The sequence below is a fragment of the Lottia gigantea genome (assembly GCF_000327385.1).
Source record: "Lottia gigantea unplaced genomic scaffold LOTGIsca_92, whole genome shotgun sequence".
NCBI classification, from domain to species: Eukaryota; Metazoa; Mollusca; class Gastropoda; family Lottiidae; genus Lottia; species Lottia gigantea.
The window spans coordinates 408,583-431,644 of record NW_008711014.1 but is presented as its reverse complement, the minus strand read 5'-3'; the positions used below and the strand labels follow the sequence as shown (position 1 = coordinate 431,644).

The window sequence follows — 23,062 nt, the reverse complement described above, 5'->3', positions numbered from 1 at the left end:
AAAGCAATTAGAATACAGATTTAGAGTCTACAGTAAAAATGGAATTGACCGATTTTGGTTTTTACAACAGTTATGTAATTTGTGTAGTGTGATACGAAGATAATCATACTTCAAAAGTATTTTATGTAAATTTTGTCACACGTTCTCATTACTGACGATTCGTTTTTAAGTTTTTATATATTTTACTCTTATTTGAAAGCAAAAGACATATAAATACTGTAAAAGTGATATATTCAGTTATAAATTTGAAATATTGTCCCAGAGATAAATTTCACTTTTAAGCTTCTTAAGCTAAGTTCTTAAGTTCGAAGTCCAAATGTTTTATTAAACTTAAGCTGAATAATAATAAAAAAATTCCATTTCGGGTTTTGCTAGCGAATTAGGGCATACCTACTCTTCTAGAAAATTTGATGTCACTCTGTTGGTCAACTTGGCATCCCTTTCTGAGAGTCTACATAGCCAATATTGTGTATTTAGTTTAAATATAATAGAAGGAAAAAATTGTAAAAGTTATTTTTATTAAATGTCATAATAAAATAAAGTAAATTTAATAATTTATTGTTTCAAATTAATGTAAAAAATAAATGTATTTAAAAAACTAAATTGGATTTACGATATTTAATATATTTTACCGTTTCTTTAAATCATAGAAAAAAATATAGAAAATTAATAGAGAGAGTAAGAAGAATGATCAAAAGTAAATGTTAATACAGTTTCTGCTTTAATATGACGTCCATTAAAACCTGTTGTGAATAAATTTTCTTTTTTAAGCTTGATATTTGTTATGAATTATTAAATTTGTGAACGTTGGATGTTATTTTCCTTTCAAAAGCATCACCCCAGGGATATACAATTTACAATTTTTATTTGCTATATTGAGTAGGTTTAAAGTTGAAAGTTAAAATTGTAATAAACGATGTTTACAGTAATAAGATCGTGAAATTGCCGTAATCTCGAATAGTATCGCTCACCAAATAGCTAAATAGCTCGGTAGGTTTTAGGAATAGAACATGATTGCCTTTACAAGCAATTAGTGAATTTAAGAGAAAACTATTTTTTCCAGATGAAAAGTAATTTAATTGAACTTGGATATTTTTATGGTATCTAGTTACTAATACATGACACGTCGTTGCCATTACTAAAAGAATTCTAATGTACTATACGACCTGGATATTATGGCTGCTATCATTTCTACCTTAAAAGGATTGTAAAGAGACTTTCTGATCTTTTAATGTGTATTGGGGACACTGATAGTATCAATTTGCACCATTCCAATTTTCAATTGGACATTGCAGGAATCCCAGATATTTTAGACGTCACCAATGTCAGTATTATCTGTATGGACAAATTAATATTCCATGCTAGGTAAAGGCCTAATTCATCACTCAGTCCCCTTTCGTCTCCACGTGTCCATTGTAGATGCCTATAGAGGGGTTGCGAGTTAACCGCCGCTCGAGCGATATATTGCAGGTAGAGTTTGAGGGTATACCTACCCTTCTAGACACCTGATACCACTATTCATTATGAAATACTTACTCCCTTATTACTATGATTTATATACTTCCTCATATGAAAAGTTCATTAGCTGCTACCAATGTTTCGACAATATGTTGTTACGGATTTCGGGTTTAGTTTCGCGGTAAGGATCGCTTATACTTGGTTTATTTACTGTATCACATGGAACGACCGCCTTGTGTTACTGAATACGCTAAAATTGGTATACTATGACCTTCCTACTGAATTCCTAGAAATGTTGTCTGCTATGTCAGTACTGCTATCTTTAACTATTGTGTGCAGTCAAAAGTGAAATCACCAGTAAACCTATATAGTAGTTTGAACAGACTTTATAAATTAAAAATACCACAAACCAAACTGTACTTAAAGGGATTATAAATCGATTATCTAGCCTTTGTATATGTATAAGCGACGAATTGAACTTCCGGTTGCACAATTTCAATTTCCATACGACGTTATTCCATATAAAACAGCCCTGGCAGTGTTGCAACATCATCATTGCAAATATCATTAAACCAAGTGGATTGTGATTTCTTAATATTCTGGTCGAGATGTTCTGGGATTACAGAAACTACAGACGTCGGATCGTAAATCACGAAGACCTAGTATAAAGAAACCTAGTGGAATGAAATAAACATCAATAAGTTTATTAGGTCATATTAAAGCGGGGGTCTCGGGCCTACCTTGCGACTCCCAACAACTGTTAGCGAATTGCAGCATCTGGAAAAGTTTGTTCAACCGACAACAGAAAATCGCAATTGACGTCAGATACACGTGCTCTTTTTCTTACAAAAATATAAGCTGATAGTCGATGTAAGTTGTCGGAATCTACCATCATGCTGATTGCACTTACTAGTAGTTTTCGACGTATCTTTGGAGGTGCTTTGCATGGCCCGGAGTTCTTTGAATTACCTTTAGATAATTACAGATCATAGTCGAAGGCTACTATTACAGAACCCTTTGAAAGTACAATGTATAGTAACTCTTTTCACTGTGCTTGTGGTGGAAGAGGGTTAACCTGTGGCGTCAAAACGTCGCAAGGGGTAAGAAAAGTTCAAAACATTGGAACCAGAGACATAAAACAACATAATTATAACATGTTAAAGTAAATTTCCTCTAAAAGTAAATCATATTTCACTGAAAAAAGAATGTCTTGCTGATTAAATCAGATTACAGTACTCCGATGTTTTGTCGACTGTAACTGAAATATGACAGAAATTGACAGTTTACCACGACAATTAGCTTTTATTTCGTAAACTATATATGAAGCTAGAAGGATATTGACGTCCTTTTACTGTAGGAACTTACTGGCGCTACGACATCATCCTGTTATTAATCTATTGAAAAATGCTGTTTTGTGGCTAGGAGACGTCATTGGTGACATTGCTCCCTATTTCTTTTGCACCTAATACCATCAGTACGATTTTCTTGCCTAAATTTTGTAAGATATCTGTCTGAAGTCACTAATGGTTCAAACTAAAATAGGAAGAATTTATTTATTTCATATTTTTACTAGCAGGATGGATGTAGGATTGCTTCATTGTCTGTTCATTGTCTGTTCTGTTCATCTCTTGTTCTTACTATTTACGAACTCTGTAATGTTTAATGTAGTAGTTAAAAATACTTCTATGAGTTACTGACAGTTGCTCACTGGTATCAGTACCACCATCTTCACAATGTCACAATACGACCTTCAGCTTATGCTGTGATACCAATAACCGCCATTCTAGTATAGTTCACGCAATGTTCACGTTCATGGCAGTGTTTGTGCTGGTTTTGCGCTGTGTTCGCGCGTAGGTTACACAAGTGGCACGCACATGGCACAAAAACTAATGGGTGCCAAAATTTTGAACATTTTGAAATTCTTTCTACAACATCATGGAACGCACCCCCACACATTCAAGTTCATTAAGATATTAATCATTGGCATGTCGAAGTGCGTGTGATTGCGCAGGCGAAATTCCTGCAAGTGTCAGTGTGACCCAAATCTCAGAAAATCAGCGAAACATAAACCGCTATTTCGAAGTCCTGTGTTATATAATATAGAAATTACAGTTCCAGACTACTTTAATTCAAGCTAAAATCACTTTCACAATAACTGTTTTATAGTTTTTATATCATTAACACATCATACCACCTTCTCTATCACATGTCTAGTTTGAAAATTATAAATTAAACGGCCGTTGACCAAAGTTTATTTTACTGGTATAAAGTCGTACATTTAATTTTAGATAATAATAACTTTACACAATGAAAATGAAACGTGGGCGTATAAATACAAATAATGACTGTTTGTTTACTGTCTCGGTTATTTATTGTTGTCTCTGCCTTAACAAAATGTCCCTCATTGCACAAACAAAAGCATTGCCCGATATCAACCAAATAACGAAAAGAAACAAAACTTAAAGCTCTACTCTATTTTGTTGAATCTGGGTAAATCGTACAAATTGAGCAAATTCCTTCAGATGGATCTAATCTTGTAATTTTGATGTTTCCAAGGATTAAGTTTTGCTGACTGTATTACTTTTCAGATTGGCATCTAGCATTCGACTGGCTCTTAACTACATGATGCACGTTTCTAGAATTGTTATGGTCTAGCTTTGAGCGTTTTACCACATACATATATATGTGCACGTATCGTCTAAAGTGAAGGTTTATGACTATACTACCTTCAGGCAACATTCTGCTTATGGAATTACCATTTCAATACTGATGCAGACCTTGACCCCTGATCTTGACCCCTGTACGTTAATCTTACTAGTTATGCGCCTGATTTATGTTCAAATCAACGCCATTATAATTAATCAGAAACCAGTCATAAAACTTGTCAATAGTCATGATGAGCAATCTGAATCCGTCCCAAGGGCGTATTCCAGTTCAATTGAACAGATGGTTCATTGGTAGCCTCTAGTACCACACACTGCCTGTTGTTGTCACTATTATTATAGGTTGTTGAATATATTTTCATTCTGCTCAATCTGACCGAGAAATAACACCTACAGTTTCAAATCTGTTTCAATTTATAATTAGTACAGTATAATTATTATTTATTTAAACTTTGTTTTATAATTGTTTAATACTATCAGCTGTATAAATCAGATGATCCACGCTGTAAATGAGTCTCAGTTTTGGAGGCGGCAGTAATTCAGGCGATTGTTTTGGGGTCATTTAGGAAGCTGAAACTGAAATTACATCCGAGTTTTGAAAAATCCAAATGTGTGTATCGCCTTTTGACTTAAGTTTTAGGACGGTGGCTGTCTCTACGTAATTTTACGGCCCTGGTCGCCTCTGGTGGTTATTAACTCAAAATCGTCTTAGTTGAGATTCAGGTTAAGCAACCCAAGGAACCGTCAACACTTGAAAACTGAATGCCCTGGTATAATTTTACCGTATGCTTGCCTTCAATTAAGTTATATTGTACCACAATCTGTTAACAATGGGCAAGTTTGTATCATATTTTGTTGAATGTTCATCCTTCTATAGAACTCTTCAAATAGGTTTTGCAGTTCAGAACCATTTTAAGCAGTTCCAAATAACTATTACTAAAATCTCATACCAATAGGTCGATAACTGAGGACTGTTATTTTTCAAGATTAAAAATAAAAAGCTTATTGTCGTAGGTATTGACGCAGAACATGCCCACCCTTCTGAAATAACGCTTCTGACTGACCGGATATAGCAAATGGACATCTGTGTTGGAAAGTTACAGTGCTCATCATGTTTATATGGTATATTTATATAAGGATAATGAAATATGAACGTTTTGTACGAATAGTTCAAAGTAAGCCAAGAACTTTTTTAAAAGAATTGACGTAAGAAGTATAAGAAAGATGGTGAACTGATTGTTATAGCATTGTGCGTGGGGAATTTATTATTATAATAACATCAATAAATTCCGGAATAATGAAAAACGAATGTATGTTCCGTCGACTTGCTACATTGTGTAGACTGTCAGCGCTTATCATTCTCTAAAATATATTGTTTTTATTTGAATTGTCTAAAGGAAACATATCTTTCCTGTTCGATAAATACGTCTTTGTATGTAATTTACTGTTTTTTTTTCCAAAACGCCGACAGCATAATTTATGGGTTATTTTCATTTTGGTGTAAAAATTCGAATTCCTGTAATGACAATATGATTTATCACTTCTGGATTTAAAATCTATAAACTAAATGAGGATAAGGAAATTAAAAAAAAACTGCTGTCTTGTTTTGCCGGTTTTAAGATTAAGTCGAAACAGAAGGTGATAACCAAACAGAATTTTGAATCTGTAGGAATTTTGAATCTGTAACTTCGATAGGATAGTCAAGCAAAAGGCGCTGAACTGAGTAAACAACTTTTTGGCAATATTGTAAAATTAACTAGTAAACATATAACATCCCTTAGGGCCCATTCTCCAAAATTAACTTTAATAGAATCCAGATTTTATGAAATACAGTAATCTGATTCGATAACAAAACTTAATTTAAAATCAATTTTAGTGATAGACCAATCAAATGGCTTGAACACTGAAATCATTTTAAGTTAAGTTTTCAAGAATAAGGTCTCTCGTCCAAACTGAGACATCGACCTCTCGAGGCACGGGATAACTAACACATTTGCCTTGGGTATAAAGAAAGAGATAGAAAGCCCGACCGACATGATATTATAATTAGTCTCTGTGATAGCGGTAAACCTTGGTATTATGAATGTAGTCTCAATAGAGATGGTTTTGGAAATGTCGTACGATACCAGGCGGTATGATTTGACATTATAGAAAGTTGACGGAATCGTTTGAGGAAGTCACAAACTTTAGAACTCATATTTATTTCGTGGACTCAATTAACATGTTTGTCATTTTTATGTCCTGTTTTTCTGAACTTTCTTTCTGTGGCTCCTTATGTAGAGCAACTACGAACTTATACATTGACTGTAATATTCAAATTTCTTGTATCATAGAAGTTTGTAAATGAAGCGATTTGATTGGATTGTACGCTAGCAAATACAGCCAATCAGAAGCGTCGAAAGAAAGTCTGTGAACACAAAGCCATAATGTTATAGCCTTTCTGTCGCGTATTCGTGAACAATCCAGTCAAATCGCTGCATTCTGGATACAAGAAAGTTGGCTATTGCAGTCAAGATGTTTTGAACCATAACTAGTCCTAACTCGACTCACTGGCAAAGACAGATATTATATATATATGTCATATTCTGTATCTGTATTTGTGATGAAATGGCATGTTTTGAACTGGACCTTACTTGCCTCCCTCAAAGAATTTAAACATTTTGACTAATTACTTGCAGTAATGATAATCTTTGTGTCCATAAATACGACAAATTACCATGAAAATAGGAAGGGCATTGTAACAAAATTAATAGCCGAATGAGGCGGTGTCGTGGGAATTCATATCGCATAGTTTTAATCCGGTCCGTCATCAATATATCCTATTTAATTCTTATCGGTGATAGGGTTAATTCATTCCCTGATTATATTGCCCATGGATATCTTGTGAGTGATCTTTATTTTCTAAGAGGAATGTATTGGTACGACCTCGGTGTAGATTAATGTAACCAATATAATAGAATATAATATGGCGATCAGATTTCCGCGTTGATTCGGCAACTTTTGTCACCTCGGCACTAATAGGTCATAGGAGTAGATAAGAAAAATATTATACATATCATATATATATCACCTACTATATTTCTATATCGTGAGTTATATATCTTTCCTTTCTTGTATTTGTCCAGTGACGACGAACACCGACATAGAAAGGACAATTTGACCTTCTCGATTTCTAATTATTGAGGCATCTTAAACATGCACATCAAGTAGGCCGAATGCCATGATCTTTGGGTTCTCGAGTGAATTTTTTCTCCCGATCGCTGCGAATTTTAAAATTACTGAAACATACGCCTGTCTGCTCTTCAGGTCGACCATACCGAATCGATTGCATCCAAACTTTTATGTATTTTTGGACTATTATTTAAGCCAACGGATGGGACAACAATACTGTTCGGAGAATCATTCACCTGAATATAACGAACGATCTGAATCATAGTACCTATAGTCTAAGACCTGTTGTCAACTATTCATGAAGATTCATTAGAATATATCGTCAACAAATCCTACGCTGTGTTGTCAGTCATAGTTGCACTAAATTTCATAACCATGTCATCACAGCACCAAGACTTCTATCTGATCTAAAAAGAAAAACTATTGGAATTAGAGTAAGCCTAATGGTATACCAATATAACTCAGTCTAAATATAGTAATAAATTACATCTACTCTTTTTAACTTTGAAAAACGGTAGGTTTTTAAACAAAATGAAAAATTGCATGATAACTGTTAATGTCATTGGTAATACAAGTTTATAATTTTCATCCAGTCTCCTATTTCATATAGCCTCGGTCATACACCATCCATCTTTCTTGGATTTACCAATCGTTTGACATACGTATAGATCTGAAATTAGTCTTAAACAAAAGGTGTTTTCCAAAGTTTGTTGGACAGTGAAGGATGGGGCATTTGACAAAATAGATATATCATTGAAATGTGAAAATGTCATGTTGGCGAAAGAATTAATAGAAAGAAGCACCCGTATATTCCTTGTAGATTAGTATTGTGTCTACAAACTGATTCTTTGTTAAAAATACTTGGAAAAATACCAGTTTGTCTCACATGTCCATAATTAATTCATAATTGGCTAAATTAGAAGAGAATTACCAATGAGTGACCGATCGAGAAAGGTCAAAAAGTCTTTTTTAGTTATCCAGACTGAACAAACATGGACATTTATGTTTGGTTAAAACTCTTAATTATATGCAACAAGAACATAATGATATGATTAAGAATTCCTGATAATTCGTTAGAAACACCAATTAATCAAATGTTTTTCTTAATTTGACACTAAAACATAAAGGAAACCATCTTTAAAAAATGTGAGTTTTTTTTTATAAATTAATATAATTAAAATATAAAAATTAAAAAATAAGTTATCTCCCTTGAGATACGAAATACATTAAAAAAATGACTTTGCCAGATAATATAATAAATTGAGGATTGAGTGAATATCATCTACAACCACTATATCACTAACTGACCCATATTCACCATGGTTATAACATCAGTTTGTTTAACATTTTAACTTCATTCTCTGACAGGCTCCTAACCAGTGACGTTTCTAGGAAATATCAAGTGAGGGGGCCGAGCCGGAACTTTCACTATGTAAAATGGTAGAATCGCCACTGCTCCCAACAGAAAGGGTACAAAGAATCCCATAGCTTCGTGATGGTTAAATATAACCAATCAAAGCTGAATTTAGAAAATTGTTTGAACTTGTCACGTTTTAGTCATTATATATTGAATCTGAAATTTAAATGTAAAGTGCATATTAAAATAAGTAGAAAATGGTCACGCTCTGGAAAGAGTGTTTATTAAAACTGAATGGATCCCGGGTTGCTCTTGAGTTCAGTAAAACTGAAAAAAATATTGGATTTTCAACTAACAGTCTGAGACAATCAGTTGATTGCAGTTACTAGTAGTCGATCGATTTCGCGATATGCATCCAATGAGAGGCTTTAAATGGCCAGTAGACCAGATCTCACCTTTATTTATTCGTATACTTAAAGACAAGCAATGACAATAACATGCTTTTGAAAGTTTATTTCAGCCTAATATAACTTCTATTAGAAAAGAATATAATGTTTTGAAGTGTCTCGATTCATTAAGTTTAAGAATCTATGTGCAATTTGTAAAGGTTATAGGTAATATGAAAAAGTACTAATACGGTTGCTCATTTAGGACACCGTGATGTTTTACAAGTCGACACATAAATGAAAAAAAAAATCATAAAAACAGTCGATCGTACCTTTTTTCTTATTGCATGCTCCATTCTATAGGTGGAGCAGGTCATTATAATAGCTACAATTCCATCCTCACAATGTCAAGAAAAAACAAACCGCGTCCAATACTTCCATTAGTTTCCTTTCATGTATCACGTAAGCTTGTAAATGCAGCAATTTAATCGGATTACAGGCTAGCGCATACAGTCAACCAGAGACTTGGAGAGAAAGTCTGTCACTAGTAATAGCCTCTGGTTGGCTGTATTCGCTAAAATACAATCTAATGAAATCGCTGCATCCGTGACACAAGAGGCCAATATGAAGTCAAGGTTAGTAAACACAGTTCGTCATAGTTTGACATTGTGAAGATGCTACAATTCTCAAGGATCTTTTATGGGTTGCCATTTTTGATATTTTCTCTCTTGGCTCGCAATATGTGCTATTTTACATCTAGGTCGATCGGACACTCGTTTTTAGTTGGATCGACCGAAATAATGCGGAAATGCGATCGCAGATATATTCTCTTTTTCCAGTAAAGTTTACCATACAAGTATCTTGAATGAATGATAATGCAACTTATTTGCTTATTGAAACATAAAGAACCGAGCTTGTGACTCAGGAGGTTATAAACTAATGATTGTGGAATGATAGTACTTCCCACCAGCAGTTTCTGGCTGGCCAAATGTTACCCGGAAGTTATAACTAAACGTGGAATGATATTAAAAGACACCGGAACCGTACAAAACAAAACATAAAAAGTGCAAAAATATTATGAATGACGAATTAATGACCTAGCGACTGAATGGTGGAGCTAATGAATGAATAAGTAAATAGGTTACTGAGCTAATGAACGACTGAATGAATAAGGTAATGAATGACTGAGCCAATGAAAGATTGGGCTCATGAATGATGGAACTAATGAATGACTGAACTAATAAATGACTGAACTAATAAATGACTGAGCTAATGAGTGACTGAACTAATGACTGAGCTAATTAATAAGTGGGCGAATGAATGACTGAGCTAATTAATGACCGTGATTGATTTACTTAGCTCATACAAGATCTACCTTGTCTTAAGAAGTTCTATCAGCGATTGTAGAAACTGAAATTTAATGAGATAAACAAAATTTTCAACTGATTAAAAGTGTTGTTAATAGCAGGCATATGTATATACGAATAGGATAACCTCAATATTTGGAACTTGCAGACACTAAATTAATTTATTGATTGGTTAATTCTGAAATTATCGTTCATGATAATGTTTTCAGATCATAATATCTGAAGGTATCTTAAACAGTTTAGAATGCCCAATATGATAGCTTACACTTACATGTTTCTCCCAAAGGCTACAGTTGACAAGTTTTTCTCAGACAGGTGTTTTAATAATGATGGCTCCAACAATTACCAGCCTCCCTAATCTATTATTTATAGACATCAGATATTTGTAGGCGACACAAAATTAACGAACTTCTTTATCCATTATTTTAATTGACTTTCAAAGAATTAAGCTCTCAGGAAACCAAAAATGGTCGCTTTATTTTATATATGAGATCGATTGTCAACTTTTAAGACCATGTTGTGGTGACTTAACGATTTGCGTGCAGATCTAGAACATCTTTCCGCATTTTTTCAGTTGATACGGCTGTAAATTTGCATGGATATTTAGGAATTGATCAATGCAGAAATGCATGAAATGGAGTCTAACGCCCTACGGTTTCCACCTGGTTGGGCTAATGAGGACGGGAACATTTGACCAAAACAGCGAAAACTGCTTTAGATCAATGCCGAGGTATTTAGCCAAGGACCAGTTTTTAGACAGGGTCCTCGAGAACCTTGTTATCCTCAATTATATACTGTAAATCCCCCAAGACAACTTAGATTACGCTACAGCCTTAGATTGAGACTTGCACTAAAATATTGCGGACCAAAATTCATCTTTATAAAGAAATACACCTACAGCACATTTTTATCCTTGGAAATTGTGTGATGCCCATTACGCAATTGAAGGCATTATGGTTTGGTATAACCTTTGGAATGAATAGCAGGCGCGAAAATAAAGTTCAGAAAAAACTTGGAAGATAAGAGAAGAAAGGGACAGAGCAGGTGTTAACAGAACATATAGAAACCAAAATAGTATCAGGTACAGACCTTGAGCAATAAATCATAACATCATTTCAAAACTAATCAACTATTTTACCCTTTTTTGTCTAAAGGTTGGAATAACAAAAATAAGATTTAAAATCCAAGCTGTCAGAAAATTGATAATTTGTGAAATTGGACTGAGTAGGAGACATTCCTGATTTGACCTGAATGTGTGAGTTATTGTCAAGGAGACAAGGGACTTGTTTAATGGAAATTAGATTCACATATCGATATTGTGTCAATATTCACATAGATTGTGTAATTACAAAATGGGAATTATTCCTAATTTCATAATTAAAAGGCAGTATCAAGCCTAGTCCTGATTTTTAAGTCTATAACATGAACTGGAATTTTAGGTCCCACCCATAACTAAATGAGGACTAGCCACGTCTTCCAGTGAGTCGTAAGGGATATTTGGCAAAACATGGCCATGAATGTAGTTTGGTTTCTTTTGAACTGTAGACTGCTATTTGATGTGCATAGCTTGTAGCATTTAGGTCCTGGTCCGCTTCCAACTAATTGATACCGAAGACAAGGCAGTTGTTGGTAGTCGTGGTATCTGGTAGTTGGCACAGGATCAATTGGATGGATTGATAGTAGAAAAATCTTCCAATTTGGTCTGTCGAATTCCATGGCGGTCAACTTGGTGGTACTTGCAACCCCTTTAACTTCTGCTCAATATAGTTTCTGAGGATGTTTCGGGTACTGGTTGTTGGTAGTAGAATTTGGACCAATGGGATGGTTTGGAACAGTTGGTATGGTAGTGAACAACTTTCGTCGGATCAAACGACTTGACAATCAACTTGATGGTACTTACGATCCCTTTTATTCCTGCTTATTATAATTCCTGAGGATATTCGTTTATGTCTCAGGTTGGAGATAAGAGACGACAATAAAACAGATAAGAATGATAAATTACCAGGTTTTTATTTAATATTATTTTATTATTAGGTAACTTGAGAGATGTTAAGTGTTTTATCACGCGGTTATGATAATCCTTTTGATCTGTAGTTATTACATGCACACGACACCCTCGATTATAACTAACCAGTTCATTATTGATATCTGTATCAATTGATAAAGAAATAATCTTTCTATTAATTGGTAGTTCAGGGGCAATAACCCCATTACTAACCCTGTAACTATTTGATACTTTCAGGGGCTATAACCCTAATATTCTAAGAATTTTAACCGTCTAATTATTGGTACTTTCATGGGAAATAATCTATTTTTAGTAATGTAGTGCTCCCAGGGACCAGTGATTCTAAGAAACATAACCTTCTTACCATTATGTACTATCAGGGGAAATAACCTCACCAATCTAAGAGACAGAACTTTGTAATTATTTGGTAGTTAAGGGACAATAACCCCATCATTCTAAGAAACAAAACTTTGTAATTGTTGGGTAGGAGCATGGACAATAACCAAATCATTCTAAGAATCATAACCATCCAACTATTTTATACTTTCAGGGGCAATAACGCCGTAATTCAAAGACACATAACTTTCAGATTATTTGGTACTGTCAGGGGCATTATCCCCACCATTTTAAGAAACATAATTCTCTAATTGATTTGTAGTTCTGGGACAATAACCCAAACATTCTCTGAAGCGAAACCTTCTAATTATGTTGTCGTTCAGGAGCTTTAGCTTCATCATTTTTTAGAAACATAACCCCCGATAGTTCAGGGACAATGTGTTAAGATTTCGCTACGAAGGAATCCAATGTGATTAATATTCCACATTATAATGTTTGTTTCTTTATCATTTCAGAGTTGAGTGCCTTGGAAGAAACTTACCAAATCAGCAACCAAGATTTAAAATCGTTACTGGACATCACCACCAACCTTCAAATTCCTCAGACACATTCGCCAGCTAGTTTCTCTAAACGATTGAGAAACGGACACGTAGTCCAGTTGATAAGTGACAATCCACAAAGTGACGATAACATATTTGTGAAAAGGATATTATTGAATGTAGTTGGTGGTCGACGTACGTCAGTTGTCAGTCAGAAGCTGCTTGAATGGTTATCCACTGCCCCCAGTCGAGAGTTATTCGCTAATTATGGAAAACGACTGTCGGATATTTTAGTTAGTGCTAGTGGTGGTCATCAAGCCTGGTTTTCTGGATATGGTAAAAGGAGCATAGCTGATTATTTGAGCAAGCAGAAATCCCACCATCAAGTGATACCTCATCAATCGCGAACAATCCAATCTCATCCTTTTGAATACAAACCGTTTGTCAATCACGATAGTTTTATCAACCAATATCAACAAGCAAAAGGGCACAAAAATGACAATGTATATAAACAAAGAGACCTGCGGTTTTCAGCCACTAAACGGAAGAGACGGTCAATCTTACCCTTAGACTTTTCAAAAATCAGAAGTAAAATTTCGTTATTGAGGCACTTACACGGAACACCCGTCCAAATTGATAAATTCTTACCTTCCCTGAAGCGATCCGACAGAAATGATATCCACGATCAACAGAGTCGGGTTAGGGATTATGTTAAGCGACTGGAGCGTAATTTTCAAACCCACCAAGCATGGTTTGCCGGATATGGTAAACGGAATGGTAAAGACACAACGGGACATCAAGCGTGGTTTGGTAAAAAACGGGTTAGTAAAGATTTGGCAAGCCACCACACGTTGCTTACTGGATACCATAAACGCAACGATAAACAATCTCCAGATCACCAAGCCTGGTTCGCAGGATACGGGAAGCGACCAAAGCCTAGTTTTCAAACTCACCAAGCATGGTTTGCCGGATATGGAAAACGAGGGAAAAGTTTAAATTCGGGTCACCAAGCATGGTCTGCCGGATTTGGAAAGCGCGGAACAAACGTCAATTCGGATCACCAAGCTTGGTTTGCCGGATATGGCAAACGCGGGAAAAATTCAAATCCGAGTCACCAAGCATGGTTTGCCGGATATGGAAAACGCGGAACAAACGTCAATTCGGATCACCAAGTCTGGTTTGCTGGATATGGAAAGCGAGGAGGCAAGTTGACTTCTGATCACCAAGCCAGGTTTGCCGGATATGGGAAACGAGGAAGCAAGTTGAATTCGCATCACCAAGCTTGGTTTGCCGGATATGGGAAACGCGGGAACAACGTCAACTCGGATCACCAGGCATGGTTTGCAGGATATGGAAAACGCGGAGAGGACGTCAATTCGGATCACCAAGCCTGGTTTGCCGGATATGGAAAACGCGGGAAAAATATAAATTCGGATCACCAAGCATGGTTTGCCGGATATGGGAAACGCGGGAAGAAGGCCAATTCGGATCACCAAGCCTGGTTTGCCGGATACGGAAAACGCGGAAAGAAATTAAATTCGGATCACCAAGCTTGGTTTGCCGGGTATGGGAAACGATCGATTGACTATTTAAAAAACCAAAGGATTTTATCAAATCTACTAAATCATAGTTTTATCCCGAGTAAATATATTGACTCATCCCAGGATCACTTTTATAGTTTTAAAAACCATCACAGATTGGAACCAAATAAAACCAAAAGTAATTTGGGTCGGGGCATGACTGTGATTCCATAAGCACCAATAGCATATACCGTTTAAATAAACACCATTTGATTTTAATTGAAAGCGTCCATTTTATTTTTACGCATTCGGCAGTCTAGCAAAGATATTTGTACACATTTGAGTGCGATCTAAAACAAAACTACATACTTTATTTTTAAGTGAAACAGATAACCATTGAACTGCTGTTAGCATGACTTAAATGTGATTGATTGAACAGTGTCGTTCTTGCGTTGTTTCGTGTGTCGATACTTCCTCAAAATAAAGTGTACTGTTAATGAGTAAACTTTGAAAACCAGGATCTGCACATTGTTGTATTATACATTGTCATGTTTTAAACGAAGGGAGATAACCATCATATAGCCATTACGACCACAATTAAACTAGACAGATCATGATATAATACGACACTGCACCATCATATACAAATTAAATTAAGTGAAACATTATTCTTTGCTGCTGCTTGGCTAATGAAGGCGAACAATAGAGTGTATAGTGTACAATGAAGAAAGGACAGTTGCATCTTTATGGGTCGTCAAGGTGTAAAACCAACATATGATTCCTCAGCTCATTGTGTACTGATTAATCACCATCTACTGAATTGTGGAGTATCCAATTAACAAATAGCACAATATAGTTTCTCAGTCAAAGGGAGACAATCGTTATGTAATTGTTAAAACCAATATTAAAGTAGTCAGAATCCAACAGACTTTAAACTTTGATGGTGAATCCTCGTCTTATTTCAGGACAGCTATCAAGCCTTCTTCCACATTAGATCAAGTGTTATACTTGGTTAGCACCTTAATGTTTGTCTAAGGCAATTCTCATTTTGTCCGATGCATAGTTGAAGACGAACACGCTTCCCCTTGACAGTTGTCCAGTGGCTCAACTAGATGAGTGAAGGCCCGTGGAATTAAGTAGGTTGAAGCTTCTCCCCGGACCTTTTGTAACGTATGCTTTCCTGCATTATTTTGGGAGTGGTACTTGAGCCACTGTCATAGTGGTTATTAAATAATTCCAATATTAATAGTCTTTAACGCATTTATATCATGTAGAGCACGGTCCCTTTTTGACACCTTGTCATTGCCAGAAGCTCCGTTACATGGAAACAAGAATTAAAATCAATAGGTACATTCTAAATCTTCTGGACCTGGAGTGAGTGTTGAATTTACTTGAACTGCCTTTCGTGAAAAAAATAACTAACACATTTCTTAAATGTTTTTAATAAAAAAATAGAATTTGTCAACAACAAATAACAATAAATACACAAAATAAGCGTGGCAGTGAAAACAATGATATCATTGAATAAATAAACAACAGTCAATCTAACTACGGACATACAAAATTACCAAAAATAAAAAAAATATGGACATTTTCAGCTGTTCGAAGGTTGTAAATCATATCCTTCTTACAAACAGTTGGCTATAGAATAATCTTCCCGCCACATAATATGATTGGCTAAGAACACCTGCGTTCATTGGTCAGATTTGCCAATAGGGTGTTTGCCCATTAATCGGAGCTATCCCCCTTTCGTAAACAATTCTTGCTATGAGCAACGGAGTTTTGATTTCTTCGTTATTGGAAAAATGTAACAAAGTACATCATAAATGGTGTTTAAACGACACTGCCAAATACAGTGGTATAGCCCAGCATTCAGTACAGTTCAAAATTATGAGGTCTTATTTACCGGGATCTCTTTTCTTGGCAAAGGGAAATTAGCTCATGTCGACTGAGCTGAATGTTTAATATAACTAAATATCTAACTAGTGCGATTCCTTGCGTACATGTATGTATATATAGATATGTGCGAAACGACAGTGCTAATATGATTTTCAAATCGCCAATGTAACGATATAAGGACGGTAACAAGCCTAATATTCCTTCAGGAAAGGTAAAACTTTGAGACCTTAAATAAATGATACTTAATCAAAATATCTACACAATGTTTGGACGGTATTCAAACAATTCGTCATGACCTAGTTTCTATTAGATGTTACAGTAAAAATCGGAAACTATATCTGAAATATTTTTGGGAGAATCAAACAATCCTTTCTTGAAACCTTTTGTAAACCAATAATAATATCTCCTGTTAATATGTTAGTTGCCAACTATGAAACGTTTAATGTTCTAATTTTCCTACCCAACAGTGATTTACGGGAGTCTTGGAAGAGTAAAATGACTTTCAAATTTTCAGCACCAGATGACAAACATGACCAGATATTACGTAAATGTGTAAAAAACCGAGTTTCAAGCCATCCTTTTAATATACCATGCTCCACTATCTGGAACGATGACGGGTTGAAATGACTAAAGTAGTTGAAGGGTAGAGTTGATTTCCCACACTCGGGGCTTTTGGCAATATTTCAGTTTATCACCAACATTTGACATGGAATATAGCACTGTTACCATCCATACGAATTCGGTCCGAATCTGTACACCAACTTCTTTCCAATAACAGGCTCCAAGATTTTACGATTGTAGTAATACCTAAAATATTAAAAAGATTATATTTGAATTGGGAATAAGTAAGAGAAGACAATCACAGATTGGATTCAGACCTTATTAGTTTTAGGTATTTTGGAATGAAATATATATTCGTAATGACGACGACGAAGAAGACGAAGATGATGCTGCTGCTGTTGGTAATGATGATGATGATAGTGAGGGGTAGGGGGAGAAGGAGGTAAATAATGATTGTTAATGGTGATGAAAACGAAGACAATGTTGCTACTGGCTGTAGATGGTGATCTTTTGGTTTCAAATGTGTCAGAATAAAGTGAATCAAAGAAACAGTTACAGAAAGGTGTTCATTGATATTCGTTGAAAGCGATTTGCATTATTGAATCAGGCTTAAGAATGAGAAGAATCGGGAGAATTAGGAGAAGCTTACCTCATTGCCCGGCTTAACTTCTCATACGTCATGTTATCATTATTTTTTCTGCTACCCCAAAGTTGTGCCACGGCTTTTGATTGGTTAAATCTGAACAAACCATGACGTCTGTCCACCCATTCAGCCAATGATGGGTTGAATTTTGGATTTAATAAGAGCCCTCGAATAAACTCCCATAACCTTTCTGACCTTTGACCTGAAATATGCAATTTTTTACTCAAAGTATAAACTAATCTTCCAGGGTCGCATCAGAAGATTATTTTATAAAATCGTGTCCGAAGCTAGGTGAACTCTATAAGATGGATGCAAGATGACATTCCGCAAGCTTAATTGCATCAGTCGTTCTGATAAGAGCGCTAGTGAATTCTGTCATAGAACCAATTGTAAAGGTATATAAAAACAGAGTACAGACACTTTTAATTACTTTGAATTAAACAGATCTGAAATGAAGATGTAGTTCTTGTACAGAAATGGATGTACATTGGAAATATAAAACACATACAAAATAAGCAATCGTTTACCTTTTTTATGTTCATAAGTAAGTTGTCTTCTAACTGGTGGTGTTACTTGATTTGGGGATGTCTCATCTGAAAATAAGATCCAAAGAATACAGAAAGTGGTGAAAGGAAGACAACAAAGCCCTAGAAGGTATGAAGAGAGATACAATAGCATACGACAGTATTATTGAACTGACTAAATGTACAGAATTATACGGAGCAGCGATCAAAATCCAAGAAACAGATATGGATGGCTAGATCCAGAATTAACAGACTGCCTTTTGGTGTTTGCGTAGGATCTAATGAGTATGAGCACACACAGCAACATGCGTTATTTAAGCCTCTGTTTCGAGAAATTGAATAAGTCTTCCAAGTCTCTTCCAAGACTTTTTCAGTGGGGAATATTATCCTTGAAACCCACAACTACTGACTCGGAATCTTGACCTACAGTTTCCTGTCATTAACAGTTCTTACCCATAATATTTTTGTCTTTTGGATCATAATTATACCAGTAACCCTGGATATTTGCACCATATTCTTTACACCCAGATTCTAGCTGCATTAACCTATTGGGGTATGGTGCTACTGAAAAAACAAGTTTTGTGTTAACCGTACGGAATTAATAAAACAGTCAAAGACGTCTCAAGTCTGAGCGCAAACGTTGCAAAGTTGTGCGTTTACGTTTGCTTATACTTCATTTAAGCATTGATTCCATGCTTGCAGTACGAGTGGCATGCTATTTATTGACGAATCTTCAACACTTGTTCCTGCAAATTGCAGTGCCGAAACGGGACAAACTGTTCTTATTTTTAAAATAAATCTTAACACGTCCTGTACGTCATTTGCATGTACTCAACTCTCTGTGTATCGAACAAGCAAGTACTTCTAACTGGCTGAAACAATTAGGCCCCAAATGTGCACTAGAAGATCTATTGTCATATACATGTACATAATTTATCGCTTAAACATTGAACAATAATGTGCTTTACCTGAATTGACCAGATCTTCTTGAGATGGACATTCGAGGGATGTGTTCCACTCTGCAAGGAAAATACATAAAAATAAACACACGCAAATAAGTTATAGGGGGGTTATTCCGGCATCCTGAAAGTCTGAATCTCATTGTGCAAAATCCCATGTGATGTGCATTTTGGCTAATCTAAGAGGCAGTGAAGTGAAAAGAATGGAGATTGGCGTTATCTTATAGTTTAAACCTGATTGAGCTATTGAAGACGGACAATATAAGCTTTTCCTTTTTTGGATTTCCAACTTTCGAGGGACCTTTTAACAATACAGTCTTCCGAACGAAGACGCTTTTTCCATATTTTCCTTCAGTTGGAGGGGACAGCTCCGTATTAAATGGTGAGCGAAAATGGTGAATGACAGAGCGAGAAACGCACTAACCAGCATACCGACGTTTGATTTCACTACAGAACTGTCCCCGACTATGCAATACAAACATACAGTATCGCCAACATGTCTTTGTCCGTTAGTGATTCACTTAGTGATAGAAATATTTAATAAATAGTACACTAACTCACCTGTGGGGTTTGCATTGTAACAGTTAGGTTGGTACAAACTCTCTGACACTGTGTCACTGTAACGCATTGTTTCATTGGTAACTCTTACGCAATCTACAATAGATTATAAGAATTCATTCAACATGGGTCCAGCAAGGTTTTAGAGTGCTTCTGTTGCTGAAAACGCACAACCATGTAACCTCTCTAGTTTTCTGAAATAATGTCTATCTTTACACATCGACTCCTGGTACAGAAAGAAAGAAAGAAAAGAAGAAACAACTATATTGTACAAGAATAACAAGTTAAGGATCCTATCTACCAGCTGGTCCTTGGCCAAACCTCTTGACATTGATCTTTCCCAGATTGACCGTACCCATTTACATCTGGGTCGACTGGAATTATGAGTGAAGATGTTCTAGATCAGAACTCACAGTCGCCATTTGCTCGATGTAACCATGCCGATGTACATTATAACTACCTTTATATGTTTCTTCAAATGAGGTTTTACTTTGAAATAGCACTTACCATCTGAGAAGAAGGAGGTGTTGGAAGACGTTGATGACGAAGGAGTAGATTCACCATCTGATGGATATTTAAGATAATAATCTGTAAAACATTCTAGACTGTCGTACTGGGCGGACGAAGGGGAAATTGTTGGTGATAATAAAGAGCTTTCTGAAAAGAACAAAACAACTTTCAAGTCAAGTACAATTTGTATCGGATAACGTCGATTTTCCGTTATAAAAGTGTAATGGAAATGATGTGTGTATAAAGTTGATGGTTTATAGATAAAAATCTCCATAAAAAAGGTTAACGCCGTATCATAATGAAACCAAGGAAATGAAAAACCTCATTCTAGAAATAATTTACCGCCACGTTGAAAACAAAATCGAAAAGAATTCACTCACCGTTGCTGATATCGGCAATAATTTGTTGGACGGCTGAGTTGCAGGAATAATCACAGGTCGGTGTGAATATATTGTTTTCATTAAATTTATTCGTGATATCGGTTTCAATGTTTTCCGTAGATGGTATCATGTGACTTGATTCTAAATGAATGAATGAATAAATGAATGAATGAATAAATGAATAGATGAATAATCAAAGAATAAATAAATTAAATGAAGTTTTTAAATATATAGATATATTTCAATTCGTTATATGCATAGAAATATATATAAAGAGTGTTTAAAAATCAAATTATATAAAATATTTACAAAAATCAAATCAATATATGAAAATGAAATGAAAATCAAAAACAAAATAAAAGAGTCTTACACATGAAAAAAATAAACCCAAATCTTTTTAAAATTTCATCTGACATATTTTTTGGAATATTTATATATTAATGAAATATATTTTAAGTAGTATATCATTTACTTGATGCTTACCTGCAGGTGTTTTAAGTTCATGATAGGACATCATAGGGGCATCGTTTCCTGACATTTTAACCACTGATATATCATATAAATACTGAAAAAAATACAATCAAAATAACTACAAAGTTCCATGCTGTCTATATAAACCTTACTTAGTATTTGTACCTGTTGATCGCTAAACAATTACATTAAAACATAGATTGCAAACATAACTTGAGATATTCCATTGATTACGTCATTTAAACATATATTTCATACACTAGGAGCCTTCAACCTTAGTTAAAGAATCAATGACAAGTTGGAAGTAAAATAGAAGTAAAATAGAAGTACATTGACCTCAATAGAGTTAATTTTCCTAAAAACATCATTGATGCAATTAAATCAAATTTAACAGAATTTAAAGTTAATTTGGTCTGGAATAAACCAATGCACCAACACAATTTTTTTTACATGGTTAATTTGTCAGTTTGAAAAAAAAAATTGCATTATTTAAACATATAAATTAATTCTTGCAAAGTTAACTGTGTAATAGAAAAAATATTTCAAATTCCAGCACTGGCATGCATTTAAAAAAAAACAAAATCTAAAAAATTAAGAGTTCTACAAAATATACAAAATCAAAATTATAACGTTACCTAACGTAAACACTGCAGCGCGCCAAATTACCTGTAAAAGGTAGGCTCAACTCGTTTTAAAGCCTCGAACCCCAGTTAGCGGGCACGCGGCGACGTCAATCAAACCTCAATTAGGAAGTTGATTACATCAGGAGGAAAATAATTTTTTCCCTAAATTGCGAGAAATTCTAGGTGATTCCCCTGCACTGGGTGCTGTCCAATTTATCCCAGATTTTCAATACTTAAGAGTAGAAATAATCGTTTTAATGGTAATCATTTCTTCTTGATGAGCGTCGTTTTGCCTTTCTTTTCTCAGTCACAAGAATAAGTCTTATATTGATACGATGTAATTGGGCGGTATTTTCTATGCCTGTTGGTTTTTTTAATGCGAAATTATTTCCTAATCATATTGTTAAATAGATAACTTTATTTCAAAGGATATGTTTTTTTATTAGAAAAGTAAAAAAATTGTGCTTGGTTGATCGCATTTATCATTTCTATTAGCTAAAAGCAACACCAATTTGACGCTACAAAACCATTATCAGATAAAGATTATTTATTAAACGAAATTCATAAAATCAAGTAGTAAAGGTAAACAAAAAGGGGTTCCTTTAAGGTTCATATTGAATAGAAAATCATCTCTATGTCGACTAAAGAAGATCCTCCTTTATAGTAAATGGCATCAAACTTGTTTAATAAATCTATTTGTTACTAATTTATTCTTTTGCACGAAAGACAAATTCTGTCTGCAGCATGAAATAAAAGCTTATTCAAATAGAAAGCCGTGATGTGATTTGAGGATGGAATTTCATGCAAGGAATTTAGATGGGAGTATATGTATAATGCTTCCAAAAATCAAAATGACTGCGCAAATATTTTCTGCATTAATCGTATCTTCAGAAATAAGAAAAGTTCGTATCTACAGAAATAAGAAAAGTTCGTATCTTCAGAAATAAGAAAAGTTCGTATCTACAGAAATAAGAAAAGTTCGTATCTACAGAAATAAGAAAAGTTCGTATCTACAGAAATAAGAGAAGTTCGTATCTACAGAAATAAGAAAAGTTCGTATCTACACAAATACAAAAAGTTCGTATCTTCAGAAATAAGAAAAGTTCGTATCTACAGAAATAAGAAAAGTTCT

At 34.8% G+C, this 23,062-nt stretch overlaps 2 protein-coding genes across 2 annotated transcripts; one reads left to right on the top strand and one right to left on the bottom strand.

Moving 5' to 3' along the window:
* Window positions 1-9,659: 9,659 nt before the first annotated feature.
* LOTGIDRAFT_170020 (hypothetical protein) lies at window positions 9,660-15,036 on the top strand (the record flags this gene model as incomplete). Its single annotated transcript, XM_009068650.1, has 3 exons — window positions 9,660-9,670; window positions 12,358-12,407; window positions 13,259-15,036. The coding sequence occupies 3 exons, from the start codon at window positions 9,660-9,662 to the stop codon at window positions 15,034-15,036; spliced, it is 1,839 nt and encodes a 612-aa protein (XP_009066898.1).
* Window positions 15,037-17,423: 2,387 nt separating this feature from the next.
* Window positions 17,424-18,048, bottom strand: LOTGIDRAFT_134604 (hypothetical protein; the record flags this gene model as incomplete). The annotated part of the gene is made up of 2 exons (XM_009068649.1): window positions 17,424-17,508; window positions 17,912-18,048. Coding segments are annotated over 2 exons (222 nt in total), but the record flags the coding sequence as incomplete, so codon positions are not given.
* Between the last annotated feature and the right edge of the window lie 5,014 nt (window positions 18,049-23,062).